The 27,830-nt window shown below is 54.8% G+C and overlaps 11 protein-coding genes across 11 annotated transcripts; 5 read left to right on the forward strand and 6 right to left on the reverse strand.

Annotated features, from left to right (window-relative positions):
* Window positions 1-3,012: 3,012 nt before the first annotated feature.
* BO70DRAFT_217890 (uncharacterized protein) lies at window positions 3,013-3,522 on the forward strand. The gene has a single exon (XM_025538701.1). It carries the CDS (start codon window positions 3,190-3,192, stop codon window positions 3,448-3,450), a length of 261 nt encoding a protein of 86 aa, XP_025400464.1. The 5' UTR covers window positions 3,013-3,189; the 3' UTR covers window positions 3,451-3,522.
* Window positions 3,523-4,840: 1,318 nt separating this feature from the next.
* Window positions 4,841-6,015, forward strand: BO70DRAFT_217892 (bZIP transcription factor). Its single transcript, XM_025538702.1, has one exon. The coding sequence runs from the start codon at window positions 4,885-4,887 to the stop codon at window positions 6,007-6,009; it is 1,125 nt and encodes a 374-aa protein (XP_025400465.1). The 5' UTR covers window positions 4,841-4,884; the 3' UTR covers window positions 6,010-6,015.
* A 289-nt stretch (window positions 6,016-6,304) lies between these two features.
* Window positions 6,305-7,902, reverse strand: BO70DRAFT_378632 (MFS transporter; the record flags this gene model as incomplete). Its single annotated transcript, XM_025545280.1, has 2 exons — window positions 6,305-7,523; window positions 7,579-7,902. The coding sequence occupies 2 exons, from the start codon at window positions 7,900-7,902 to the stop codon at window positions 6,336-6,338; spliced, it is 1,512 nt and encodes a 503-aa protein (XP_025400466.1). The 3' UTR covers window positions 6,305-6,335.
* Window positions 7,903-8,988: 1,086 nt separating this feature from the next.
* Window positions 8,989-10,174, reverse strand: BO70DRAFT_428024 (alpha/beta fold hydrolase; the record flags this gene model as incomplete). The annotated part of the gene is made up of 4 exons (XM_025547933.1): window positions 8,989-9,295; window positions 9,417-9,635; window positions 9,735-10,019; window positions 10,078-10,174. 4 exons carry the CDS (start codon window positions 10,172-10,174, stop codon window positions 9,036-9,038), a joined length of 861 nt encoding a protein of 286 aa, XP_025400467.1. The 3' UTR covers window positions 8,989-9,035.
* A 610-nt stretch (window positions 10,175-10,784) lies between these two features.
* On the forward strand, window positions 10,785-13,610 carry BO70DRAFT_395052 (uncharacterized protein; the record flags this gene model as incomplete). The annotated part of the gene is made up of 7 exons (XM_025546502.1): window positions 10,785-10,889; window positions 10,945-11,199; window positions 11,252-11,631; window positions 11,726-12,448; window positions 12,506-12,908; window positions 13,040-13,275; window positions 13,358-13,610. The coding sequence occupies 7 exons, from the start codon at window positions 10,785-10,787 to the stop codon at window positions 13,608-13,610; spliced, it is 2,355 nt and encodes a 784-aa protein (XP_025400468.1).
* A 2,192-nt stretch (window positions 13,611-15,802) lies between these two features.
* On the reverse strand, window positions 15,803-16,638 carry BO70DRAFT_360765 (uncharacterized protein). The gene has a single exon (XM_025542866.1). The coding sequence runs from the start codon at window positions 16,431-16,433 to the stop codon at window positions 16,203-16,205; it is 231 nt and encodes a 76-aa protein (XP_025400469.1). The 5' UTR covers window positions 16,434-16,638; the 3' UTR covers window positions 15,803-16,202.
* A 623-nt stretch (window positions 16,639-17,261) lies between these two features.
* BO70DRAFT_360766 (ATP synthase subunit C family protein) lies at window positions 17,262-17,879 on the forward strand. The gene has a single exon (XM_025542867.1). It carries the CDS (start codon window positions 17,323-17,325, stop codon window positions 17,794-17,796), a length of 474 nt encoding a protein of 157 aa, XP_025400470.1. The 5' UTR covers window positions 17,262-17,322; the 3' UTR covers window positions 17,797-17,879.
* Window positions 17,880-19,976: 2,097 nt separating this feature from the next.
* Window positions 19,977-20,765, forward strand: BO70DRAFT_395054 (uncharacterized protein; the record flags this gene model as incomplete). The annotated part of the gene is made up of 2 exons (XM_025546503.1): window positions 19,977-20,225; window positions 20,583-20,765. 2 exons carry the CDS (start codon window positions 19,977-19,979, stop codon window positions 20,763-20,765), a joined length of 432 nt encoding a protein of 143 aa, XP_025400471.1.
* An 11-nt stretch (window positions 20,766-20,776) lies between these two features.
* On the reverse strand, window positions 20,777-22,454 carry BO70DRAFT_360768 (uncharacterized protein). The gene has a single exon (XM_025542868.1). It carries the CDS (start codon window positions 22,200-22,202, stop codon window positions 20,871-20,873), a length of 1,332 nt encoding a protein of 443 aa, XP_025400472.1. The 5' UTR covers window positions 22,203-22,454; the 3' UTR covers window positions 20,777-20,870.
* A 1,911-nt stretch (window positions 22,455-24,365) lies between these two features.
* BO70DRAFT_428028 (uncharacterized protein) lies at window positions 24,366-25,345 on the reverse strand. Its single transcript, XM_025547934.1, has 4 exons — window positions 25,188-25,345; window positions 24,970-25,131; window positions 24,560-24,918; window positions 24,366-24,501 (listed from the first exon to the last, which is right to left on the reverse strand). The coding sequence occupies exons 1-3, from the start codon at window positions 25,252-25,254 to the stop codon at window positions 24,563-24,565; spliced, it is 585 nt and encodes a 194-aa protein (XP_025400473.1). The 5' UTR covers window positions 25,255-25,345; the 3' UTR covers window positions 24,366-24,501; window positions 24,560-24,562.
* A 939-nt stretch (window positions 25,346-26,284) lies between these two features.
* BO70DRAFT_378637 (uncharacterized protein) lies at window positions 26,285-27,655 on the reverse strand. Its single transcript, XM_025545281.1, has 2 exons — window positions 26,514-27,655; window positions 26,285-26,452 (listed from the first exon to the last, which is right to left on the reverse strand). Exon 1 carries the CDS (start codon window positions 27,636-27,638, stop codon window positions 26,571-26,573), a length of 1,068 nt encoding a protein of 355 aa, XP_025400474.1. The 5' UTR covers window positions 27,639-27,655; the 3' UTR covers window positions 26,285-26,452; window positions 26,514-26,570.
* Window positions 27,656-27,830: the final 175 nt, after the last annotated feature.

Here is a 27,830-nt window from a genome sequence, read left to right on the forward strand (position 1 = left end):
AATATATACAAATCATGATCGGACCTAGATGATAGAAAGTTCGACACTGTGATATGATAGCGTGTCATTCCCAGCGAAAGAGAAGTACCAGCCAGCCGTGTCACTGCTAAGACCGTCGTTAATTGACCACTTTTGGCGACCTGGAAAGAGCCCGAAGCTCGCGAACCGGTTTCCATCACTGAGGATACTACTTTCATGTGTAGACCTCTCCACATCCACGATGTAGGCAGCTTGAATGCATGCCATATAAGATCTCAAACTTTACCATATCTTACCCATTTCCGGCATCGTATGACCAGACATGCGTTCTAGAAAACACCCACCATCACTAGTGGCGCTGCCAATGTGTATGTCACCTTTATCCTTGTTGTCATTCTCAAGGGACCCTCAGTTGCGTACGGGTGGCGAAGACGGAAGTACAATCCATTCTTGTTGCTTTTTATCTTTCCCAATTTTCTCACTCCAATTTGGCCAAGAAGCCACCAATGAGACTGTTCTAGGGGTACACCCTAGGTGACGTGGATGTTTCGGTCTAAATCGCTAGATATAGATCTTGATTTGATCATCCCAGTCCTTCCTCCAGGATTCAAAATCCTTCCAGACATCATCAATTAAGATTTCCATTTCATCGAGTTTATTGCGTATCTCAACAGTACGCATTCATTATTCCATGAGATATCAACTTTCTGGATTTGAGGGGTGCATGCCGCCCCCATGCTCTGCTCTTTTTTCTCTATCATACAGCAGCTGTATACCCTTTATACCGGTTAGCATTGCGACATAGACTAAGGCTAGTCCCTTGCTTACTAGTTCCTGTAGAGCCAGGGCCGTCCCCCGAAGTTACAGCGGAAGCTATCCCTTATAGTCATGGGTGGTGGCGGGGGCAGGCAGTCCATTCAACACTCCTTAATACTTAGACCTATAGACGACGCCAGAACCTCGTTTTTTGTTGTGGCGCGTGATATTGGCCGCAAATATCTGGAACAGTGGTCGGATTAAAACACTGTGTTGGTGTCAGAGCTATGTGGTGGGCACATCGTTGTCTCGGCATGATGCTCATGATGGACAAGAGCTTTATAGACTTTCTGCGCAGCTTTGGTATTTACCGGCGACGGCTTATCAAAATTAGAAAAGCTTTTTGCCACAATCATCATAACTGTCTCCATTAAGATAATCATCCAGAGCGAACCAGGCCCCTTGGGTATTGTGGACCCTCATCCAGGGGACTTTCAGCTCCTCAGCAATCTTGGACCACAATTGCTAGAGACATCCATTGCGTCTAGTTATATCTCAAGTAATCCTTCTAGATTATGCAACTAGATACCGGATAATGATATTGAATCTCTCGCAGAATATTGCTGCTGTTGCTGCAAGGTCAGCCCGAGATGATCCTTCATACGCCCTTCAAGAGCTTAATCATTTGAGCTAAGCCTTTAAATGCTCAACAGAGTGGCATCGTACCACTTGTTCTGCCAGGACCGAATATTGACAAAGATTGCATACTGGACGGTAAAACTGAAAGATAGTTGCCTTGTCTCCGCTTCGATGTTTGTAAAAGTTCTTCTAATCGAGAGTCGATTCCCTTGCGTGCTCATCTATTCCGCTTGGTCTGTCACAACAACGTGCAGTGCGGGTCCTGATCCCAAAATGTGCTTCTAGATCAAGAGCTTTAGCGCAATCATTGGACTTGGTGTATTCGCAGGCTTCTTGGGCCCTCTTATAATTGTCCCGGCACCGGTGTACAATATTTGCAATGGATAATACGGAAAAAGAGTGATTAAAGCGCTTGCTTGGGTCGAGAGCAACACCATCGAACTTCAGATACCCTCGGGGGCGCAGAAGCATCCGGGGTAGTAGATATAAGCATTTATCGCGTGCTCCAGACAGATTATTCAGCTGCATACATGAAATTGTCTTCTTTGACTCATGAGACACATTTTGATCGACGACGCATCGCCATCGGCGGGCGCGGAGGGGAGGGTGCGTCAGGGGCGTGGACGGGATGCAAAAACAGCCAATGTACCATTAGTGTGGTCTGTCTAGACCTGATGGAATGCGTCCATTGTTTCTAGGCCAGGGTTCTGAGAATGCGCTTGATTTGCTCCACCAAGAGAACTTTCTAACAGTAACTCGATGTGCAAGAATACTGCAGCATAGATTAATTCGTGGGTTTCGAAAGAATCCGAGACAGCCACTCGGACGTGTTGCGGATGAAACGCACATTATTGCTTAATGATAGTGTGACTGGGTGGAACATTTGAGAAAACAATCCTGGAGAGCCAGAGCACACATAAATCTCTCGCTGACTACTGACAGCTCCCCGTTTTCGTTCGGGTGGGGCTTGTCTTAGATTCGATTATGATGGAAGTAGTTATATGGTCATGGCGAGATTCTCGTCAAAAATAGGTTGAGAAACAGTAAGCACGTAATATAAAGCCACACTCGTTTCATCGCCATAACATCTGATCGTTGGAATTGCTATCCAGTTTTATTCCACGCAGAGGTTTACGCAGATCTGGATCTAGCCACTGGCTGATAGACGCCAGCTCAGTAGAAGTATCATCACGAGCGGTCATTGTAGAATCTTGGGCGGGTTGACAGAATTGGTCCGTATCATTGGTGGATGTCAGCCATAGATCGACCAAGGTGCCCTTTTCGAGGACCTCCGGGTGGCTTTGGCAAAGATATGGCATGCATGTGTCAATGAAGTTCTGCATATCCAGCGTAGAGAAAGAGAAGAGATTCCGATTCGAATTCCAATGGTCGGCAAAGGAATACTGTAGAATATTGGCCGTGTTCAAACCACCAGTGGAAACGCATTCCATCCTTATGAGACGGATAATGTCGGGCGAGATGCAAGATAGAACCCATCCCGATACTTGTCGAAGATATATTCGAATGAATTCATGGTGCCAAAAAGGTTCAAAGAGGTTTAGGATGGAAGAGCAGCGCCAAGCTAGGCATAGACTCTTGAAGACCATTATTTTCACCCAGTATTGATGCCATCTCCGCCCAGCTCTCATGTCAGGATTCATCTCCTTCATCAACAGACCCGTTCGGAGGGTCCAGGACATTGAACCCACTGCCTAAACCCGAAATGATGGCGACCAGGGAGTGTCCTTTATACATCCACAGGACATCCCTCTATCCTGGAGCAAAACAGGTCAACAAAGTCCATGACGATCCTCAATGACTTTAATGGTCTTCGAATCATTGGACATGAAACCGAATAGGCACGCAGCGGCAGAAGTCGAAACCATACTTCTGCAACGTACTGAGGTTGACCGGAAGATATCCTTGAGAGATTTTGTGGGGCCAGAAGCGGACTGGCAAAAGACTGAGAAAGCAAAGGCTCTCTTCGAGCAGATAAAAGCGCAAAAGACTTCGAAGAACATGTGTGAAAGGCGTAAAAAGGAGCTGGATCCCGTGTGGTCTCTTGCAGACCCTTGATGGCAGAGCTCGAGTGCGTCAAGCCAGTCGCGGGTCACTTACCTCTTGCGTACAGATGGGCCCGAACTCTGACGTACGGCTTTGTGGTCCGCGACTAGTCATGTCCAAGACGGACAAACGGTGGCTGTTGATCTTTCCGAAGGATGGAAATGTATTTAATTCTGGACATTTTCCAGCGTGTATGGGTTCTCACGCGCCCTTCCCATATGACCTCTGCTTTATTTCCTTGAATGAGACCCATCCCCATCCGAGATGGTTTCGGCGCTTATTGGCTTGACACCGTCCGCCAGAGGCTGATATTAGCGAAGCCAACGGTCTTAGTCTGCAACATATTTGCCACGTATTTTTCTGCCCCTTTACTCGTATTGACCAGGCATTTGAGTCCTCCATCCAATAGGGACTTTGAAATAGGGTCATGTCCCTGCTTCGGAATGAGAGTTTGTAATCGGGGCATCGACTCTTCTGTCAGCGGGAGAGTCAAAAACCAGTATGTACAGAAACACCAGTTGCATAGTAGAGTGCTTCATGGAAGCTATGACAACTCAGAATGCTTGATGTAGTTACCACCTTGAGAAGATGGTACGCCAGAATGTCAGGATTGAGGGAGGTAAGATGATTGTTGAGGAAGGACGGAGAGGATGGGGTCTTGGAGGTCAATATATAGCCGGGAATGGGATGGTGTGAATTGCTGTCTGAAAGAAATTGCCGTCGCTGGAATGAACTGGAATGTGGGTGAATTTGGGGGTGTGGCAAAGCATTCATTTGAGATACTCAAAGGAGAATCCGATTCACCAGTGTGATGACTGTTCCAGGGAGGTAATTATTGTACAAGCTCCTTTCGAAAGAAGATACTGGAACGTGAAACTCATGTACATTATCTTTTTTACTAAGATGACCGCCATGTGCATGTAATGTTCCCTGGATTCGATCGATAGAATTCCAATTCCCGTCGAATATAGCCAGCCTTCTGAAACCATGACAGCGATGGGATAATATGGGAATAGAATGGGAAATGACGTGCCTGTACAATCGACTGGCGCATGTATTTTGCCATTCCGCAATCTGATCATTCAGGGAATATTTGGATATCAATGGCCATCCTAATCAAATTACGACGGGGTCAAACAAGGGATAGGCCGGGAACAAGGGATCCCAATAATTAGGGCTCCCGGACTCGTCCTCATCCTCATCCTCATCCGGCAGTCCGACAACCGCCACATCCCTCGCCTTACGCCCACGCACACCTGCCCCCACCAGCACCAATCGCCGCCCTCCCATCAGCCGACCCACCCGTGTATGCACAAATTATGCGCCATCCGGCTGCATTGGTAGAAGATACATAGATAGATGTCTGACCGCGTCTGGGCGTACAACCCACGTGGAGCTGCCAGCACCAGCACCATCAACCCTGAACCATCATCACGCCCACCCACCATGTCAGAATCCCGATCCCTCTCCTCGGTGGAGAAGAAGCGGCTGCGCGACCGTCGCGCCCAGCAGGCCCTGCGCGATAAGAAGCTGCAGTATACGTCCCAGCTGGAGGACAAGGTGGCGCACTGCGAGCGGTATCACGATGACTCGGCGGCACAGCATCTGCTGCAGGTGATTGAGGGGCTTCAGAGGCAGAATGAGGTTCTCCAGAGGAGACAGGAGGGGCTGAAGGCTCTTGTGCAGGGTTGGGAAGAGGGCACAGATACAGTCCACGATGACCACAGCCACAACCACGACCACAGCCGTCTCGACTCAACCAGCACCCCATATCGCCAGCCAACACTCCCTCCACAGCCACCAATACCTCATAGTCCCATCCATACTGCTCTCCCCGAACTCCCCCTCCCCCTCCCTGTCACCACCACAGGAGACTCCCCTATCCCAAACACCCACACCCACACAGACTCTTCAAAGCCACCCCCACCCCCTCACCCTCACCCTCACCCTCACCCTCAACCCCTCTCCACCCTCCTCCCCCTACACTCCGACCACGGCACGCTGCTCTACCTCTCCAACCGCAGCATGATAATCGCCTCCCCGCCCTCCCCCTCCCCGCTGGACCTATTATACGGCACCAAATCCAACCCCCTCGCCAACGCAATCTACACCTTCTCCCTGCACCGACCCCTCCGGGATCCCGAACGGCTCGCCTTCGGCTGGCTGAGCTACCACTACGCTAAATGGCTGACCAGCCCCTCGCCCACCACATTCATCAAACTCGCGCCCTTCATGCGTCCCACCCCGGAGCAGCTCACCATCCCGCACCCCGCCAGTCTCGATCTGATCATCTGGCCTGCGCTGCGCGGGAACTTGATCAGGGAGTGGGGCGCGTACGCAAGGCAGAAGGATGACTTGTTTGGCATCCTGGCGTGCTGTATTCGGGTCAGATGGCCGTGGGGGCGCAGCGTGTTGGAACGGGATGAGAGGAATGAGTTGGTTATCAGGGGGGAGTTTTTGGAGACCTTTATGAGGTTGGATGGGTGGGGGATTACGAGGGAGTTTGTCAGGTGTTATCCGACTGTGTTGAAGGGGATTGATGTGGGGGGGATTTTGCATGAGGTTTTATGATCATGGATTGTCTTTCTTTCTTTCTCTTTCTCTCTCTCTCTCTCTCTTGGGTTTCTTGATTTTTGCGGAAGTGGATTGGTGGGGTTACTGTTGTTTTTGTGGTGGATGGGGTATGGAGTTGAAAAGTAAATAAAATGTAATATGATATCATAAAATAATCTAATAAGAAATAACCCGTCTATGGAACGCCCTATGTGCATGCATGCATAATCTGTACACCCCCCATCCCAGCCCATCCCATCCCTAACCCTTACCCTTACCCCTCTCCCCCACCCCTACTCTAAACATAACATCCAAAAAAAAATAAATAAATAAAAAATAACCCCCTACTTCTCTAACTCAACCGGATATCTCTCCCTAATCCTCCTCCCATACTTATTAAACAGAATCGGCACCGGCACAAACGCCAACGCAATAAACCCGAGCAACGAATTCCCCCACCCCAGGCCAAGTGAATCAAACATCTTGGGCCCGGCCAACGGCAACAGCGCTCCCACCAGCGACCTTTCCGCCGTGAGCGCGGCATTCGCACTCGCCGCATACGCCGGATAACAGTCGATCACGTACGTCTGGATAGGCATATAGACGCCCATCATGCCGATGCCGAAGGGCGCCATGCCGATGATGGGCACGATCCACTGGACATGATACTTGGCGGACCAGCCGTACCAGAAGAAGCTGACGGGGAGGAGACAGCTGAAGAAGATCATGGTGGGGAGACGCATCTCGGGCTCGAAGACGCCGGCGTTGCGGGCGGTGAGCTTGAGGACGATCTTGTCGGAGGTGAGTGCGATGCAGAGCAGGCCGGTCATGAAGCCGATTCCGATGCCGAGGTAGGCGAGGCCGGAGAGGCCGGTGGAGAAGCCGTAGGTTTCCTCGAAGACGGAGGTGATGGTGGTGAAGAAGAGGTAGAGGAGGCCATAGATGACGGACATGTAGGTTGAGAGGAGGAGGACGATGGGCGATCTGATCAGCAGGAGGAGAGGGCGTTTGAGGCCCTTTTTCAGGGCTTGGGTGACGGTGGGGGGTGTCGTGCCGGTGGAGAGGTCGAAGACGCTGCGGAGGTCGTTCCGGTTCAGGGACTTGGAGAGTTGCGCCGTTTTCCACCGGATGAGCACGGGGGCGTAGGTCTCCCGGTTGAGGATCTCGATTCCGATGGAGATCGTCGCGCCCGCGATGAGAAGAATCCAGAATACCCACCGCCACCCGATCTCTTCGCCCACGAACCCGCCGCAGATGGGCCCGACCACGGGGCCGATCAGCGGGCCCAGGGCCCAGATGGAGGTCGCCATGCCGCGCTTTTCAATCGGGAATAGGTCCGCGATGACCCCCGCGCCGAGCGTGATGGAGCCGACGCCCCCGATGCCCGCGAAGAACCGGAAGATGACGAGCGCGGTGATGTTGGGGGCGAGTGCGCAGCCGATTTGCCAGGCCACGAAGAACCAGTTCGCGCAGCTGAGGATGATCCGTCGGCCGTAGATCTCGCTGAGGGGGGCGAGGAAGAGCGGGCCGAACTGGGAGAAGGTTGGTTGGGGGTGGGTTAGGGTTGCGGGGATAGGGGAGACATACGGTATAGCCGAGGAGGTAGATGGTCACGCTGAAGGAGAGCAGGGTCTCATTGAACACGCCGAACTCTTCGCCCATGTAGCCCACGGCCGGGGAGAACATGCTGGAGGCGAGCGGCGAGATGAAGGTGATGGAGCTGATCAGCACCAGCAACGTCAATTTCTTGCTGTCGGCGAAGTTCTGCGGGTTGGCGGGGTCGTCCTGGCTGTCCCAGCCCACGATGCCTCGAGACAGGTCAGTCTCGGGGAAGAGGGCTTTGGCGGGGGTGGCTGTGGCTGTCGGCGGGGGAGAGCCCTTTTCCGTGTCTTGGTCTTCGAAGTCGGTCATGGTGAGAAGTCTGCAGGGGGGGGGACGGTGTAGACAGGTAGGCAGGTGGTGTGGTGTGTGAGGCAGGGGGGATGCCCGGGAAGCCCTAAGAGAGACCGAGGGGGTGGGAGATGCTGTTGGACACAGGACACAGGACAAGAAAACACGCAGGAAAATAAACAGGGCGATACAATGCGACAGGCATGATATTTAAGGATCCCAGCGCCGACATAAGCAGCTGCATAATCATCAAGGGCGTCAACATCATCCCAACTGCGGTGAGTGGGCATAACAGGCTGGCCATCTGCACGGACGAGTCAGCGGGGGAGTCTGGCAGGGAGTCCAGCCAATGCGCGACCTCTGTCGGGCCCGGAAGGAAGGCGCTGAATCAGTGGCTCCATCGCGAAGGAATGGGGCCCGGGAAGAGGAGTGGAGCCGGGAATACACGATCCAGTCAATTATGGGGCGTCCGTGTCAGTGTTTTTTTCTTTACCGTGTAGATAGATACTGCTTGAGGGATGCATCGCACCCCAGCCTGAATAATGTTCATGATAGGTAAGCAGCCGACACGTGGGGAGGTTTACACCCGAGCAAAACACAGGCTTTGTTATTAGCCGACTGACGATCAGCTGTTGGCCTGGAAATTGCAAATTGCTTGCTGACCAACGATCAAACGCTAGCCAAAAAGTATTCTCCTCAGCCACTCAAGGCCCGCAAGGCTGGCTGGCAATTCCACCCGACGCGAAGACCTTTAATCAGCCGCTGAATCGCCCTCCTGCCCTCCATTTCCCCCCAATCTCGGTCCATTTTGCCGCGCTCTCGTTCGGATGGCGTTCCTGAAAACCTTGTGCTCCCGAACTGCCGGCATCGCCGATGCGATAATAATGCAGAAGAGAACGATTGTCGACGAGCCTCCGACTTGACCCTCGACTCTGACACTCCCTTCGGGCGGAACAGACGAGCAAAGTCGCAACACATCACCTCACCCCCCCCCCATATCGCATCCTTCGAAGCTCCACCTTCACATGCCAACCACCACACAGCCCACCCCCCCTATCTATCTAGATCCTCACTGTCCTCCCATTTCACCTCCAACTCCATAGTAAATGCCCATCCACCAACACAGCCCACCAAACAAAAAAAGCCTCGCCCACTCAAATCCCTTCAAAAAACGCCCTTATCTCCCACACCACCAGCTCATTCCTCTCCAAATGCACCGCATGATTCGCCCCAGCCACAACCACCAGCTTTGCCTCGGGCACTCCACGCGCAATGGTCTCCGACTGCGCCGGCGGACAGATCCAATCCTGCTCGCCCACTCTCACGAGACTCCGGGCCGTGATGCTGCCCAGCTGGGCTCGGTAATCGAACCGTTTCTCGGGTTCGGCGTACAGCGCGTCTGTTTTTCCCCGTTCTGACGGACGAGTTAGTCGGTGTTTTGTTCGGGCCGGGATGCGAGGCTTGAGATGCAGGATGGAAGATGCAGAATGCAAGAGGAACTGGAACTGAAACTGGGACTCTGGAACTTCACTGACTGTGAGCTTCTTCTGCATGGAACACCGTCCCCAGACCATTCCTGAGCGCGACATCCGCGTCGAATGTCTCGCTGAACGGCGACGCAGCGGCGTGCATGACGAGCTGGCATTCGATGTCGCTGGAAAACGAGCCGAAGATTTTGTCGCGGAGCATGGACACGCTCAGGCTGGGGGCGCGGTGGAGGCGCGTTTGCAGGGTTGAGAGGGCTTCGGCTTCGTCTGGTCATGGTTATCTCAGCATCAACTTTGCTAATGACAACGAAGTAAGTCTAGGTATAGGTATAAGTATAAGTATAAGTATAGGATAAGGTTCCTCACGATGATGCGACGCCGCCGTCCCCCGCAGGATCAAGTGCGACACCTTCCCTGCGTGCTGGATCGCGTATTGCAGCGCCAGGAAGCCCCCGAAACTACCCCCGCAGATGATGGCTGGTGGGTCGGGGCCCAGGAAGTGGTGGCGCAGTGCCTCGATGTCGTCGACCAGTTGCTGGAAGGCGTAGGGTGCTGTGCGCAAGCTCTGGCCGTGCCCGCGGTAGTCGAAGGAGAGGAGGCGGTGGGTGGAGGTTAGGGGGGTGTAGGCCCTGAAGTCGGAGGTGTGGTCGCCTGTGGTCTGGTGGTTCGATGGGCTGAATGAACAGAGCAGGGGGATGTGATGGAAGACCGCTGTTGCAAAATGGGGACTCCCCGAAACCGCGGTCGTCGTGGAGGGTGATGATTAAGGGGGCATCGGGGGGGCCGATTAGGATGAAGTCGATCATTTTGATGATTCCGGAGGGGAGGGGGAATGGGAAATGGGGAATGGTGGAGGGAGGGTCTTGTATTGACAGATCGGAGGACGTCCCAGGAATCTCTGATTATTGGAGACATAAGTTTCGCATCGCACGTCAACTGTGGTTTCACCGTGTCATTTTGATTCTTGTTAGACTAGTATCTTTGGTGTTTCATCGCCAAGTAGTGCGACTGGCATCCTCTATGCCAGTCTGACCCTATATCGACCCACCCACGCCATCACATCCAATTCACTCCTCCTCGTCACCATGACATTCACTTCCAATTCCTATCCCATCATTACCCACGCAAGACACACCTTCCCTCCCCCCTTCCCAGCCAAATCTTCCCTCCCCCCTTCCCAGCCAAATCTTCCCTCCCCCCTTCCCAGCCAAATCTCTCGTCCATGTGATAAAGACTGACTGCCCCAGACACATCGGCGGCTCAATCTCTGCTCCATCGCATACCCGCGCCGTCCAGGATGAACATTCTACTGGTGTCGAGGATCGTCTGGTTAGTTGGCGGTGTTATAGGGTGTAACTTGCAATGAGGTCGACATCATGTTCGCAGTCGGGAGTAATTGGTGCGAATGTTCGCGAAATGCGTCATGTCGATGAGGGATACTCTCTGGATATGTGGTGGGAGTTGGATTCTGTCCCCTCCCATCTGAACATCCCCCTCTGCCCTAAATCAGCCAGGAAGCGAGTGCTCCCCACCAAGATACCAGCATCTGGGAGCAGGATAGAAGAATGCCATTCAGTCCATCTCTTCAGCTTCCGACCGCGTCTTCAAGCTACTATCCGAGGATCCAGCCAACTACCGCGACGCCCCGACCGAGGCCATCCGCCGCGCGTTAGAAGCGATCGAAGGGCGCGCGATCCCCCGATCCGAGAACCTCGACGGCTCGCGCATCGCCTCGTGCCGCATTGGCACCACCATCGCCACCAATGCCCTGCTGCAAGGCAAAGGCGAGCGCTTCGCCTTCGTCACCACGCAGGGCTTCAAGGACGTCTGCGTGATCGGCGACCAGACCCCGACCGGAGCTGTTCGATCTGAAGGTCCGCAAGGCGAGGCCCCTGCACGACACGGCGGTGGAGGTCAACAAACGCGTCACCGTCGAGGACTACGATCTCAACCCGTTTCCCATGGATAAGACCGCCGAGCTGACCGATCCGGCACTGGTCCGGACGACCAGCGGTGAGATCATCCGCATCCTGCAGGAGTTGGACCTCGAGGCGGTGCGCGAGACGCTTCTTGGGCTGCAGGCAGAGGCATACACGTCGCTCGCGATCGCGTTCATGCATTCCTACCTCTTCCCCGACCATGAGACTCAGGTTGCGGCGCTGGCTCGCGAGCTTGGGTTCCGATATGTCACCACGTCTGCGGAGGTCAGCCCCGTCGTGAAGTATCTCCGGCGCAGCAATTCGGTCTGCTCGGAGGCGTTCCTGTACCCGATACTTCGAGGATGGGTTCTCTGTCCCCCCACACCGAGTCGACTTCATGTGCTCCGACGGAGGTCTCCGATCGTCTACGAAGTTCAGGGGCAATGAAGCCCTCCTCAGTGGTCCGGCGGGGGGTGTTGTCGGGGTGGCGAAGACCTGCTTCGATCCGAACGAGGGCACGCCGGTCATCGGCTTCGACATGGGAGGCACCAGCACGGACGTCTCGCGGTACGATGGCACATACGACTACCTGAGCGAGACAACGATCGCAGGACGCATCATCACCACTCCGATGCTGAATATTGCCACGGTTGCCGCAGGCGGCGGCTCGATCCTGTTTGCCCGCAATGGGCTCTTCGTCGTCGGGCCGGACAGTGCTGGCGCGCATCCGGGCCCTGCTTGCGATCGAAAAGGAGGGCCTCTCACGGTCACGGACGCGAATCTCTTCCTGGGCAGACTGGTTTTGTCCTCGTTTCCCTCGATATTTGGGCCAAATGCGGACCAGCCTCTGGGTTATGCGGCGACGGTGAGGAAGTTCCAGGAGATCACGCAGGAGATCAACACCCAGACAGGCCAGAATCTCACCCCTGAAGAGGCGGCCCTAGGCTTCATCAACATCGCCAACGAGACCATGAGCCGTCCGATCCGCAACGCTACCGAGGCGCGTGGCTTCCATCCCGAGCGCCATAACCTGGTCAGCTTCGGGGGAGCGGGTGGCCAGCATGCCTGTTCCATTGCGAACCGACTCGGAATCAAGCGCATTCTCATCCACAAGTACTCGTCCATCCTGTCGGCAGTCGGGATCTCCGGGACAGACTTGCAGTCAATGCCCGTTTCAACGCCCTCCGCGCTCGCGTCCAAGATGCCCTAACTGCCCAGGGTGCATCCCCCGAGTCCATCCACTTCGAAAAACGAGTCCTTGAGCCTGCGCTATCAAGGAACGGATACCAACCTGGTCATCCCCAAGCCCGCCGGCGAGGACTACGGCGCTGCATTCCGAGACACGCACACGCGCGAGTTTGCCTTTGCACTGGACCGGCCGGTGATCGTGGATTCCATCCAAGTGCGAGGCAGTGGCAGCAGCGGATCAGATGTGTCCTCCTCCCCATTCACATTCCTCGACCATGTCAAAGCCAAAGCAGTGCATGCCGTTCCCCAATCCTCCCAGTCCGTCTTCGTCGAGACCTCGTGGCAGGACATCCCCGTCTACCACCTCGCCTGGATCCCCCAGTCCATCGTCCACGGCCCCTCCCTCATCATCGACGCCACGCAGACCATCTTCGTCGAACCCTCCTGGCAGGCCATCATCCTGCCCGAACATATCATCCTCGAACGCACCCAGCCCACTCTCCCCCCCCCTCCCTCTCCCCATCCTCCCCCATCAGCCCCATCAGCCCCATCAGCCCCATCCAGCTCTCCATCGTCGCCCACCGCTTCATGGCCATCGCCGAGCCAATGGGCAACATGCTGCAACGCACCTCTATCTCCACCAGCATCAAAGAGCGCCTGGACGTCTCCTGCGCCATCTTCTCTCCCGACGGCAAACTGGTGGCCAACGCCCCGCACATCCCCATCCACCTAGGCAGCATGCAATTCGCCATCCAACACCAGCACCGTCCATGGCACTCGATCCTCGAGCCCGGCGACGTGTTGCTCACCAGCCACCCCTCCTGCGGCGGCACCCACCTCCCAGACCTCACCGTCATCACCCCCGTCTTCACACCCTCCCAGCCCCCAACCCAAATCCTCCCTCTCCTTCTACGTCGCCGCCCGCGACCACCACACCGACATTGGCGGCAAAGGCATCACGGCAATGATTCCCGACTCCACCCACCTCTGGGAAGAAGGCCTTAGCATCACATCCCTCACAATCGTCTCCCGGGGGATCTTCCTCGAAGGCACCATCCGATCCGCCTTCCTATCCGTGGAAAGGGGGGGGTGGGGCGGTCATGGCGGTGGAGGGCAGGGTGAGGTTGAGGTTTAGTATTTTGAGTGATAGGAGGGTTGTTGAGCCGTATGGGGCGGACGGAGGGGAGGGGGGGAAGAGTGGGGAGGAATTGGGTGTATAGGTGGGTGGATGGGGGGAGGGGAGGGGAGGAAGCTGGTGAGGGGGAAGGACGGGGGGAATGGATGGAGGTGGTTAGTCCGGGGGGTGGAGGGTGGGGGGTTGATGATGAGTGATATGTCTGAGATGGATGATGATGGATCTGTGTTTTGACGGCTTTTGGAGTTATTGAGGTGATGTAGGAGTTGAAGTGGATGAATTTAAAGCCAGAAGTCGTCGGCAGATTGATGCTGGGACCTGGATTAGGGCTACGGATCAGGCATCCCCGAGGCCGGATCCGACCAGCCGCTATAATACAAATATTATTACTGAACAGCTAATAAATCAACGAAAGCAATTTCAAGTGGGCCTCAATTCATATCTAGACAGATCTTCCAAAAAGTGATCATTATATCATGCCTACCAAGAACCTTCTCAAATAAAGACCCCAAAGCATATAAACACCCTCAGATGCCTCCCATCACACGCCCCTGTCCCTCTTGATCCGAGTATCAGATCCACTTCCCTTGCTCCATCACCTGCAATCAAACCTTCTATGTTGTCTCTTACTTGTCTCCGCGTCCGCAGTCTGTTGGGCTGATGGGGGTGTAGATGCTGTTTAGTCTGGGTTTGGGGTTGTGGTTTGGGTTGTCGCTGGTGAGCATAGAAGTCAGGGGGTGATTGTTGAGGGTTGATGATCTATGGGTTAGTGTAACCAGAAGTCTGTGAGGTCTCGAGATTACTCCTCTGTGTAGGGGCCACGACGCAATACAAAGTCTGATATATGACTTATCAGATATTCTGGTTGCTTTGGGCATGTACAAAGTCAACACTTACTCTAAACCTAGTTTGACTTAATGCCTTTTGCATCTCGCATAAAGAGCATAAGTCCCTACTACAGACCTGGATATACAACTCTGTGTACTCCGTACCTATCTTACCTAAATAAGATGTTATCCGCGGAGTATATAGTTCAAACCCAGCTAAGTGATCTACTTGAGCATCTAAGCAGTGACATTCATAGCTCTGACATAGACACTCCTTATTTTAAATCATTATAACATCCTCCTCCTACACACAATTAGAACATGAAACCCTTTCTTCCAGTATATCCTGATAGCTGACACCTAAATATATATTCACAACACCTGCCCCCCCCCAACACACCCCCTTTATTGAGTGACAACTTAATAATCCTATACTAAAAATCCATACCACCCGCCATGCCCAATATATATCTCCCACATCCCTATCAACCGGCATGCCATCCGCCGACACAATCTCCTCCGATTCGACCAGCACCCAGCTTATCTTCCAAGTTATGTGCAACCACCCCGTAAGCCGCATACACAGTGTACTGTGTACTGTCACAGGACTCTGCATGGCTGGCTAAGTGGTAACTATGTTGTGTATACTCCGTACTCCGTATGGCAACCGGTAGTATGCGCCGCCGTACTCCGTACCGCCTGCAACATTCCTCACCCGAGGTCCGGCGCGCTCCCGCTGACCCGACCGGGTGCCTGACTGCCTCAGGCATCGAGTACTGATGTATCACCGATACTGTAAGCTTACATTTAGTACCAGGGCGATACATGTATGATACACCAGCACCGTCCCTTCTTCAGTGGGCGGCACCCCCAATCAATTACCCTGGATTCGATTTCCCATGATTATGCTACGCTCCTGCAGATATACATACTTCGTTGTGATCCATGTGTTTAACAGAGAGCATCGCCATTGCGTCCAGCAGCAACAGCAACAGCACCGCAGAAGCAGGAACCGGGTGTTTCAACGGGGGCCCGAGGCCGGCATCCCTGCCCCAGCTGCATGCTTAAATGAGCAGGCGGTTGGCGGTCGCCGTTCAACCGGGACACTGGCCGGTTACGTAATGCTGCTGGAGGATATCTCGATCAATCATGGATCATCTACCTAAGCACAGAGGGGGTTGAGGGAAAGGAGGGGAGAGGGAAAGGGGGGGGGAGGGAGAAATTAAAACCAGTAGTCATAATTTAGGTCGCAGAATTTGCCCCCCTCTTGGGTAGGAGGAACCAACCCTCCTCCCTCCAGATCCAGGTATAAGTATCTAGAGGATGCCTTCATGGGATGGAGTCGAAAAAAAAAAAAAATAGGGGACGGACGGGTGCGGAAGGGAACAGACAGACGAGACAGACAAGACAAACAGCAACACAGCACAGCACCCGGACGATAACAACCAGTGCATTCCCTCGCTAGCGCTGATGGGGGTGGGAAATTTTTGTCCAGTCCGGTTTCGAGCCCGCGGAAGGTTTTCGTGGTGGTGGTGGTGTGTGGCCGCCACCCACACCCACACCCACACCCGCACACACACCACAAACCCCCAACCCCCCCCTCTCCTCTCAAGTGAGCCAATTTCTCTGATCTATCCAAAAGATATATAACCCGCGCACCACCCTCGGACGGAAGACAGATCTGGCAGACAGGAATGGAAGGGGGGGGGGAAGTACGGACAGCTACGGCGAGCTACCCTGCTAGCTTGAGAGAGCTTCGGAAGACTCACGCCGGACGAGCCGGGTTGTCCCAAAACGGGGGGATACCCAAAACGATGAGTCGGTGAGGCATTTCCCGAGGCAAGAGCGACGCTTCGCAGCAGCCAGCAGCCAGCAGCAAGCAGCAAGCAGCAGTAGCAGCAGCAGCAGCCAGCCAGCTCCTTCCAGCCGACGAGGACAGGACCAAACCTGCTTGCGTCTCAGTTTCCCTCCCTGTCCGGGTGAAGTGGAGCCACATGCCCGATTCGGCCCGGTTTAATTGCGACCGAGAAGCTGGCCTGAATTCGAGCTTCCAATTGAGCCCGCTGATAGGCTGTTACCCCGACACCGAGTGGGTCGGGCCCCACTTGCGCGGATCCAGTTGGATGCAGCGATCCACTGAGCCGGCCGGCCTGGTTTTTTGTGCGCCCTCGCCAGCTTCGTCTCATATTTTTTTTTTTTTTGTTTTGTTTTACATACCGTAGACTGTCCCCGGCGAGAAGAAAGGGAGGGAGAGCCAGCCCTTCCGTAGCCCGGGAGGCCGTGGGAGGAGAGCCAATTTATATGTAAGGAAGAATGAAGGGCGTGGGAGGGGGAATGCGGTTGGCCTGCACCAAAGGAAGGGAGGATGGATCGGATCCACCGTGTAAAAAATTACAGAATACCAAACGACCCCATCAGCGAGTACCTCCAGCTCCATCGCGGACCAGCGCGGCCAGGCAGGACCCTGAGACCATTGGCTGGACCAGCAGCAGCGGCCCTTGGCCCCATCCCGAGGGAACCCGACTGAGGGCATGCGGCGTACGAGCTGGGTAACAGGCTGGGTAAAGGGCAGGTAAGAGGCAGGTAAGATAGGGATGGCCAGCAATACGGCGGTACAGGACGATACCAGGCGTCAGGGCCAGGTAGGGCTTTTTGTGTGTCCCAACAAAGCGCACTAACACCCGACGGGGGGGCTGGGTGGGAAAAGGGCAAAAAACCGCGAAAATTTAGCGGGAGAGTATTTATGTGCCGGGCGGCCGTCTGTTGTCACTTTTCCTCCAGCTTTTTCCCTCCAGATAAAAGTTCTCCTCCTCCTTCCTTCCCACCCCCCATCCCATCTCACGAAGAATCCTTTCTCTTCACCACCACCACCACCACCCATCACAATGGCCTCCACTCGTGTCTTCGCCTCTCGCCTGGCCTCCACCATGGCCGCGTCCTCCAAGGTCGCCCGCCCTGCTGCCCGTCTGCAGTTCGCCCCCAAGCGCACCTTCACCACCCAGCGCCAGGCCGTCCCCATGACCCCCTTCCAGACCGTCAAGCGTCAGTCTCCCTCCGGCCTCCTCCAGGCCAACGCCCGCCAGGTCTTCGCTGCCCAGCAGGCCCGCCGCCAGTACTCCTCCGAGATCGCCGACGCCATGGTCCAGGTCTCCCAGAACCTGGGCATGGGTTCCGCCGCCATCGGTCTCGGTGGTGCCGGTATCGGTATCGGTCTCGTCTTCGGTGCCCTCCTCCTCTCCGTCTCCCGCAACCCCGCCCTCCGTGGTCAGCTCTTCTCCTACGCCATTCTGGGCTTTGCCTTCGTTGAGGCCATCGGTCTGTTCGACCTGATGGTTGCCATGATGTGCAAGTACGTTTAAATTATGAACACCCGCGCGGAACAACACATGAATATCGCGGTGTGAGGACCGAATTTTACAACAATCCCGGTCTTTTTTTTTCTTTCATCAACAACCACCCTCCCAGCTTGAGACGACGGAATGCTTTTTTTCTCTCTTGATTTCTGGAAGGAAGTTTGCATCGTTTGCAAGCTGCGAAGACCGAAGAAAAGATCGATATTCTTGGGAAACGAGGGATTCATGCCGTGATAGGAGGTAATTCAAATTTGTGGTGGTCTTTTTATATATCATGTACTACTTTTCCCGTCATCATCTACCAACATCAAATACACTGTACATATAGAGTTTAAAATGGCCACTAAACTCCACGGAGAACCCCCATTCCATGTGCTTTGCCATTTGTCACCAGTTCTTCTGCTGGCATTTCTCTCTCTTTCTACTTTCTTATCATCATCATTTTCAGCCGGAGTCAGCGTTGTACTTTCTTGGTTGGTCGTTTTTCTCACGCGTCGGAATTCCACAACCAAAACAAAACCTGGGGTAGTAAGAGATTCTAGTCGGTGCTCGGTCCAGCTCGAGAACAGATGTGGCCTTTGAGCATCGAATTCTAAGCCAATGATCGTATGATCACGGAGGACGAGCTTGATTGAGCTTGATTGAGCTGAGCTGAACTGAGCTGGCCAAAGCAAGCAGGCAGAGCTATCGACCTACAGACCATACTACGGAACACCCTCCAGTGTGTGAGACTTGAGAAGAAAGTGAGTGAGTGTCCGGCAGAGCTTGATGCCAGCTGTCGAAAACGAAACCTCCGGACCCTCCGGGGAGAGCTCACCAGCTCACCAGCTCGCTCCTTCTCCCTTCCCATGCCCACTCTTCCTTCCGCGTCCCGGGCGTCAAGCGTCAAGGGGCGGGCAGAAGAAACCCCAACCCTCAAGTGCAATTGCAATTGCAGGACCCCAGACCGACTCAATGGATTCATCCAAATTCCTGACGACAAGCTCACGCACCCCCCCAACACGCGACCTGGCTGGCCGTTGCCCTGGCAAAACCAAATTCTTCTCTGGTTGTCTCGTCTCAAGGGCAACCGACCGCCAGCCCAAAACCATTGGGTGGGTGGATAGTGTGTACGGTAGGTAATGTTGTTGTAACAGTTCGATTCCAGTGTAAACGTCACCGCGGATGTGACCGATCGGGTTTGCCTGAGGTGTGTCTGTGCAGACGGCAAGGTTTACTACCAGATAGTCTACTCTGTCGAAGAAATTCTTTTCTCTCGAGGTCGGGATGCTATCAACAGGGTTGAGCTGCTGCAGTAAGTATGATTGATGCATTGGTACTCCGTACTATTGACTATTGCTTGGGGATATCATGAATGTTGTTGAGCTGCCGACGCCGGCGGACTAACGCTGCGCCAAGCCGATGGTGTCGGTGGCGATCTGGATCGTCTCTGTGTTTCTCTCTCTCTCTCTCTCTCTCTCTCTCACAGTCTTTTCCAGGGGAAAGGAAATCGACTGGGAGAGGGATGGAACGTTCAGCATGTGTGGAATTGGTGATAAACAGAGGAGCCATCGATTTGAGTTGTCGAGATGATTCATGACTGTTGACGATGATGGTCCGTCCGGCGGGACCTGACCTGGGAACGAGTCCGGTACGGCGTGTACGGTATGGTGGTAAGGTATGCGTTCCGTATGGTACTCGGTACACTGGTTACGCGGACAACATGTGACCTGTATGTATGTACGGCTGGGCATGTGACCTCGGGGGAGTTGCCGCGTCGGGTTGAGTCGGTTGGGTGGCTGATTAAGGAGTAGAATGGAATTAACTATTCTATCTTTCTTTGTTTGGCAGTTCTGCTGTCGGTGTTCTTAATGTGATGTTTGATCTCATGTCTTTCATCAAGGAATATATCAAGTAGGAGATAGCTTCATCGTAGCAATCCCCATCAATCAAGATGACAACTACTACCACCACCACCTAACTATCCCGACACCACACCCGGAATATATCCTCTCTTCCGCTTCCCGATCCCACCCGATCCGCGCCGACATCCTCATGGCGAGAATAATTCCCGGACCAGTACCGTACATCATAACTCCCCCATTCACTAGTTACAATCTATCTACGTACAGAGTACTCGATACAGTGAATAGCACCAGATCCATCCCATCAACCACACCACTAAAAAAAAAAAAAGAAAAAAGAAAATGTCCCCCGAACCAAAATACTCCCCCCAAGACGTCCCCTTCATCAAGAAAGGCCGGAACCGCCTCGCCGGCACCCGCATGAAGCAGCTCCTGCGGGCCGCGGAGCGCGCGCACGATGACCCCCCTCCGCAGTCTGGGGAGTGCTGTGGGAGCGCGTGCGATCCGTGCGTGACGACCCTGTGGGCGGAGGAGCTGGCCGTTTGGAGGGAGAGGTGGGGGGAGGGGGCGGTGGAGGATGCAGCCGCAGCTGTAGCTGATTCTGGGTCTGGGGTTGATAAGAAGTCTGAGGGGGAGGGGGGTTGTGCAGTGAAGATGAAGATGCCGGGGGGGTGGGAGTGGTGATTCTGCCACATGCTTGGCCTCCTTACCTTCCTGCGTCTTTTAGCTTAAAGAGGAGGGGGGTTCAAGCCATGAGAGGCAATAATTAAGGCGACCAGGGCATGGTAAGTTAGTCCTTAGTGAATCACTGTGGTCTTGGAAGACCTTGACTGATGCTAATATTTCTGTAGGTGGATGATGTCGTCGTGGCTTGACGGCTTAGGGCTGCCGTGAGCCCCGTCCTGTCTTTGGCACGGAGGGTATTTTACTCACCTCGGGGCACTCCAGCTCTTCATCGAAAGAGATTCGAGCTGGCCGTGGGCAGATGATCTGCTGTTCATGGCCTCGACTGTCGGTGGTCTGTGCAAAGATAGCAGTTCTGAAGAGTCTACGACGAACTCAGAAGACGACATACGAGCACAGCTGATACACTGGACTATTAATGGGGAGATGACCATGATATGCAATTGACATGTTACAAAATCATACCCAAACGACAATCCCCCGGCAACCATACAGTCCAGTCTGACATCTTGAAACGATCTTCCTCCGCTTCTAGTTCACATCCATGCGCAGTCAAGCCACACTGACCTCCGTCCCAACGGGCACCTTAGCCCCATACTCCAGCACCAAGCGGACATCCTTGCCCGGCTGCAGACGAACCATCCACTTGACCTCGCCATTCTGCCCCAACCGCGCCGTCCCGTCCACCGGCTTCTCCGGCGTCAATTTCACCTCATCGCCCTCCTTCTCCAGCCCCTTCGGCTCCACAATCTGCACCTTCAGCCTCTCGTCATCACTCACAGGCACCTGATCCAGCACCGTCACATCCACCGCATTCGCCTTGGTATTCTTCACCCAGCACACGCGCCGAAACACTGCCGCATCCTCCTTATTGAAGAACCCGCCGCTCACCCGCCGCACTGTCGGCTTGCCATACGTCACCTGGATGGCTGGATCCACGCCCAGCGACAGCGTGAACGAGTCCTTGGGCGCGCAGCTCGGCACCTGCGCCGCCCCCAGGAACGTCCCGTCGATCGTCATCCCCACCTTTCCGCGCAGGATGCTCACGCTCGAGGTGTTCTTGATCTCCGCCCGCAGGAACGCTGCGGCTCGGTGCTTGGGGACGATCACGTATGCGAGCGTCATGGATTGAAGGTCTAGTTCGGCTAGAACGTGGCGACGGGCAACGCTGGAGGGTGCGAGGGTCCGACGGCCTGGGAGCTCGTATGTCGTTGTCAGGCCGTAGTCCTGTTTGACGGAGTCTTGAACTTCCAGGCTCGGTGCGGCGAGTCCTTCATCTGCACCGTCGTCGGCGTCGTCCTCCTCGTCGTCGTCTTCGGATTCGGGCGCGTCTCTGTTCGGGGTTGGAAGTTGTCTTGCCATCGCCATCATCACTGGTTGAGAATGGACTTGAACTGCTGCTGTCTGTTGCACCGGCTGCGCATTACTGAAAGGATTCACGCTCTGTGGTGGTGCTCCTCCAAACAGACTTGGTCTCGCCTGTCCATTCGGGGGTTGACTCGCCGCCGCTCCAAACAGACTCCCAGACGGGGCTGCCTGTCCAAATGCCGGGGAACTCCCCGGTGCAGCCGGCTGAGCAAACTGAGCAGATCCCGTGGCCTGGCCAAAGAGAGGCTTCGAAGCCGCTGTTCTGCGCCGTGTCGTCGCCTGCTGAATCGCCTGGACTGGTGCAGGCTTGACCTCCGCTCCACTCTTCAGGATATTCTCCCACGACGTCTGCTCCCTGCCCCCCTTGTCCATCGTGTCCACGACCACACTCCACGCCTGCAGCGAGGGGATCTTCTCCCCCAGCCCGGCAAACGACGCCTGCGACGTCGACAGCGTCACCTTGGCGTCCCTCCACGTCTCCGAACTGACATTATAGAACTCCGCCCGATACACCATCTTCGCGGCCGCCGCCGGCGTGTTGATACTCAGGTCATACCGCGGCGACCACGACGACCCCGGAACCACATAACTGAGGCGCAACACCACCTCTCCTGCATCCTCCTCTTTCCTCTCGACAACAACAGCAGCAGCAGCAGCAGAAGGACTGACCACCGAGCTCCGCCGACTCGACCCAGGCGTCATCCCCATCCCCATCCCCTCCAAATGAACAACCACCTGCCCCACAACCGGCAACCGAAACTTCTCCCTCTCCCTCTTCTCCCTTGTCCTCCTCTCCTCCCTCTCCCTCCTCTCCCTGGCCTTTCTCTCTCGCTCCTTCCTCACCCCCTTCAACCTCCGGTTCTTCTCCCTCTCCACCCTGCCTTCCAACCGCTCCACCCGTCCCCTCAACTTCTCCCCCTCCTTCTCCCTCTCCCGCACCTCCACACTCGCCAGGTGATACTTCTCGCCCTCGATCACCCGCTGCGCACTGTACATCTCCATGAACTCGCGCAGAGTTGCCACATCCACCGCTCCACTTCCCATTCCTGTTCCTGCTCCTGTACATGTGACGCCTCTGCCAGTCATATCCTGACTCTGCCGATCCAAAAACCCAATCACCTCCGCCGCAGTATCCCGTCTATCCCTAGCAAGCATATACGCCGCCTCCGCGCGCGCGAAATCCGCTTTTGCGGTTTTCAGCGCCATCCGCGCTTCATTCCCACCGTTCTCATCGTCAGTATCATCTGCATCGGAGAAGGTATCCGAGTCGGAAGAAGAAGAGGACGACGACGACGACGACCACCCATCTTCGCCGTCCGAGTCTGATACTGTGGAACGCGGAAGAAACTCCGTTTGGATGTCGGTGATGGTTGCGGGCCCGGAGCCTTCGATGCGGATGGAGTCTGTGTCCACGTGTCGGTTTAGGCCGTGGATGGTGATTTGGTTGGGGCCCGGCTGTGGGAGGGGGGTTAATGATGTTTGCTTCTCTGTATCTAGGTGGGTGGGTAGGCTATTTGGGGTTTTGGTTTGGGGGGGGATTACCTGGATGGAAATGGGGATCTCGCGGGTGATGGTTGCGCGGGAGGGGTGGAGGGTGACGGATTTGGTGGGGAGGGAGGACAGGGAGATGGTTTTGCGGGTGAGGTCGGTCATTTTCTTGGTTTTCTGTTTCTTTTTTGGGTCTTTGGGTTGGGGGGTGGTGGTAGATCCCACTATGCAGTAACTTGATGAAATAGATGAATAGAATAGATCTATGGATGAATGAATGAATGAAACCGATGGTAAGGGTTGTTTAAATAGCATTTCTTAGGCCGCGATGAGGCCGTAGCCTGTGCCACTGTGCCACTGCGTATCCCCCCCCCCTTCGTTCACAGCCTTGTGGTCTTGGGATACTGATTGGTCCGCTGTGAGACATTCTGATCGGGCGGGTTTCGCGCCCAGACCCTGCGCCACACCAGCAAAAGCCCTGATTGGTCTGTGGGGAGTGCGCGGGGGGTGTGAGTCAGGCTGGGGATATCGGACTTAGGGCTGCGGATGCCTGAGGCTGTCATTCCGGGATTGGTTTGGTGGAGAATGTATGAGTTCTGGTTGTTCTGTTGGGTGGTTTGTTTGTATATTTGAGTGTTGATGGGTAGGTCGAGCGGCAGATTATGTTGTATTTACGTTGAGTTATTGTGGCTCTGGGTGTTGGGTGTGAGTTGTACTGGACTGGATATATATATTGTTAGAACAACATGGCATGGGATATAGTGACGGGTTAATGGTGGCGCTTGGGGATTGCATTACCCAGAGACGATCTTCCCCTTACTACAGATGCTGGGGGGAATGGGGGCAAGAACAGAGACCTACTTCGACAAGGCCGTGACATGGTCAAGTGTGTTGAAGTCAGGGAAGGAGAAAGCAGGATATAGTATATCCAGATATCTTCAACTACTAGTGTACCATCTGAGAGATAAATGACTGTATCTTACGAGGGGAATATGTAATATGTGCTATTTGAGATTGCGGAAAAAGAGAAATATTTATGGTTGTAGATTTGGAACCTTGTAATTAAGGATGGAGAGATGATGAGGAAGAGGTAGAAGTGTGTTGTTACAAAGGGCCATACCTACATAGAATGCTAGTGTCACAATACAACCATTGAAATCTACAGGATAGATTGCAATAAATATGATCAATTGATGATTAGGGCTATATGACAAAGAATGACGCTGAAGCTATAGACAAGTCCAGGGAAGCCGCAGAAAAGACCAGGATCAAGATCAATCAACAGCACGGGCACCAAGGTAACTAACCAGGTCAGACAAGACCCTCACTGCCCAGATCATCAGCATGAGCGACTGAAGACCAGATAGAATGTGTGAGATACATACCGTTTAGTGAGTGTGCTCGCTGTCCGAAGCCTGGCCGTTCTTGAACTCCTCGTCGCCACCGCTCTTCTGGCTGGAGCCGCTCTGCCACTCCTTGACGTCGTGGTCGTACTTGGTGTCATCCTCCTTGCCGGAAGAGTAGTTCTGGGACTCCTGGCCACCGGCCTTGTGGCCCTCCGCTCCGGAGTTCTGGTGCTCCTTGTCGGAACCGCCCCAGGAGTTCGAGCTCTCGTGGGGCTTCTCGGAGCTGCCCCAGGATTGTCCGGTGGTGGTCTCGATCACGTTGTTTCCGACGCCCCAGCCACGACGCTCGATGTTCTGGGTCTGGGCGTAGTGGTCGCCGGAGACTTCGATGGTGGGGGCTACATGGATTAGACATGTGTGGATGGGGATGTGATGGGTTAGTCGCTTACCGTTCTTGGCACCACCGTGTCTGCCAGAGCCCTCGCGGCCCTCACCGCGGGAGGGGTACTCGCCCTGAGGGTATCCGCCCTGAGGGTAGCCACCCTGGGGGTATTCGCCCTGGGGGTAGGCGGGAGCCTCGTCACCGTAGCTGCGAGCGATCTTGCGGTCCCCTGCGAGGGATTAGCATGTCATGACCATGAGGGGTGACAGAAAGGGGAAGAAGTACCAGTGGCGGGGGCAGCAGCAACGAGGCCAGCGACGGCGAGGAGGGAGAAAACAGCGGAGACCTTCATCTTGATGGTTGGTTGATTGAAGATTGGAAGCGACGAGGCTTGGGCTTGAAAGTGAAGGGCTGAGAGGGCTGAGGAGTGCTGAAGAGAGAAGCTTGATGGTGATGAAGAAAGGACTCTGAGGGCGAGGATGGAAGGCCTCTTTATACATTTCCCTTACGCCATCTCAGACACAACGACGCAATGGATGCTCTGCCCTATTTCGCCAGGAGATCTGACATGTGGCCTGTCGGGCAGTGCCATTGATCGACCGAGACGAATCCGGCCAGACCGCTGCGATTGCCCCCCGGCCAGAACGTCGTGGATCTGACTAATATTGGTTGGCTGCGCAGCCGATGACAATAATTGCTGCTGAATCTGTGGTTCTATCACCAATAGTCGAGGGATATCTATGCATGATGCTCCACGGTTGTGCCGAACGGGTGAGTATTGTGTCGATAGAGTCGGATTTGTTTACCGAAGAATGAACGGGTACCTGACGTCTCAATCTGACACAGACGATGCGTTCCGTCTCTGGCCAGGATCTCCAGTTCATCGCGAAACCTGAACCCTAATTAGTCTGCCGCTGCAGCCAAGATGCTCGACCCCGGATTCCGCCCTCATGCAAGGGATCCGCCACATTCAATGTTACGCGGTCTCCCGCCCTCGATGGATGAATCGATCGAGATATCTCGCGGTGGCTGCTGCGGCAAAAGGGGTTTGCCCCGGATTGGGCTGACCCCGGGGTCTCTGTCATGGCGATGGACGTTGCCCCCCTGTCTATCCCAGTTGCCACCGTCTACCCCTGGATATGGACTCCGATCTGTCATGCGGTTTGTTCTGATCTAGGCCATACTCTTCTGCTGATTTGGACTTGATGACTACCCACCGAGGCAAAAGGCTATCCAGAGTCGTGTCGCTCGGACCTGGCAAATCTAGAAAAGCAACCCCCTACTCGATCTCTCAGAGTTTGTACAAAGAAGAAAGAAGAAGATCTCAGAACCAGGAAATCTATTTCCCGAATTACAAATTATACATTCACATCTAGCTTCTAGTTATACAATCGCCTTGCTTCCAAGTACCGGCCTGCAAGTCATCGATATTCTTGACCACCCGAAACCATCGCCAGTCATCCTGCATCCCCGAAATTCAGCTAGACTCCACGGTGTTGGTATACCAGCCATCCAGCCTCGATGCTGACATGAGCAGCATTTAGAGAACACTAGCAACAGCAACCATTAGCACATGCTCAGTCTGAGTATTGACGATCGTAGAAAACTCACTCCTCGTTCAAGTCCTCAGCCAAGGCCACCGCCCGAGTTGCCCGAGCCTCTTGCAGATTAGTTGCGCTTGATGTTCTGGACCTGCTCGTTGACGTGGTCCAGAGTGGCTCCGTTCTCGGTGCCCTTGTTCTCTCCGTAGCGGCTGGGCTCCTCGCGGCCGGAACCGGAACCAGGAAGCACCTTGCCGACGACTCCGTCGAGAGGACCGCCGCGCTTCAGGTGGAGCTTCTCGAGCTGCGCGTTGACATCGATGAGGTGGACATCGTTGAGAAGACCGTCGTTCTTGCCGACCTGGTTGGCGTTGTTGTTGCCGCTGTGGTCATCGTGCTCCTCGGTGGGCCTACCCCAAGGGGCATCATCTCCACCGCGCTTCACGTGGATGTCCTGGACCTGGGCGTTGACGTCGGCCAAGTGAGCGTCGTTAAGGACACCGTCGTTCTTGCCGACCTGGTTGGCGTTGTTGTTGCCGCTGTGGTCATCGTGCTTTTCGGTGGGCTTGTCCCAAGGGTTTCCACCGCGCTTCAGGTGGAGCTTCTCGACCTGAGCGTTGACATCGATCAGGTGGACGTCGTTGAGGAGGCCGTTGTTCTCGCCGACGCGGTTGGCATCGTTGGAGCCGCTGTGGTCGTCGTGGCTCTCAGACTTCCTGGGCTCATCGTCCCACGGGTTTCCGCCGCGCTTCAGGTGGAGCTTCTCGACCTGAGCGTTGACATCGACCAGGTGGACGTCGTTGAGAATGCCGTCGTTCTTGCCGACGCGGTTGGCATCGTTGGAGCCGCTGTGGTCGTCGAACTTCTTGTCGGACTCATCGTCCCAGGGGTTTCCGCCGCGCTTCGCGTGGATGTTCTGGACCTGGGCGTTGACATCGGCCAGGTGGGCGTCGTTGAGAATGCCATCGTTCTTGCCGGTGCGGTTGGCCTCGTCCGAGTCGCTGTGGTCGTCGTGACGGGTGGGCTTGTCAGAGCCGTCGTTCCAAGGGGATCCGGCACCGCGGCGATTGATGGTCTGGATCTGCTCGTTGACATGGTCCTGCTTGGAGCCGTTGAGCACGCCGCTGTTCTTGGGCTGACCGTCGTGGCTGGGAGCCACGCTGGCGGCGGCGCGGTCAGAAGAATCCACTCCCATGCCATCGCCGCGGGGGACTGTCATCAAACGCTGTCAGTATCGACCAGCTGTGTTCGCCGAGTCTGGCCAGATACGTACCAAGGATGGGGGACGCGGCAGCCATGCCAGCGGCGAAGAGGCACAAGACAGGAGAGAACTTCATCTTGATCGGTTCGGTGCGGAGCGAGAACTGGAGACTGAGACTCGGGGAGA

This window comes from Aspergillus heteromorphus (genome assembly GCF_003184545.1).
Source record: "Aspergillus heteromorphus CBS 117.55 chromosome Unknown BO70scaffold_8, whole genome shotgun sequence".
Taxonomy (NCBI): Eukaryota; Fungi; Ascomycota; class Eurotiomycetes; order Eurotiales; family Aspergillaceae; genus Aspergillus; species Aspergillus heteromorphus.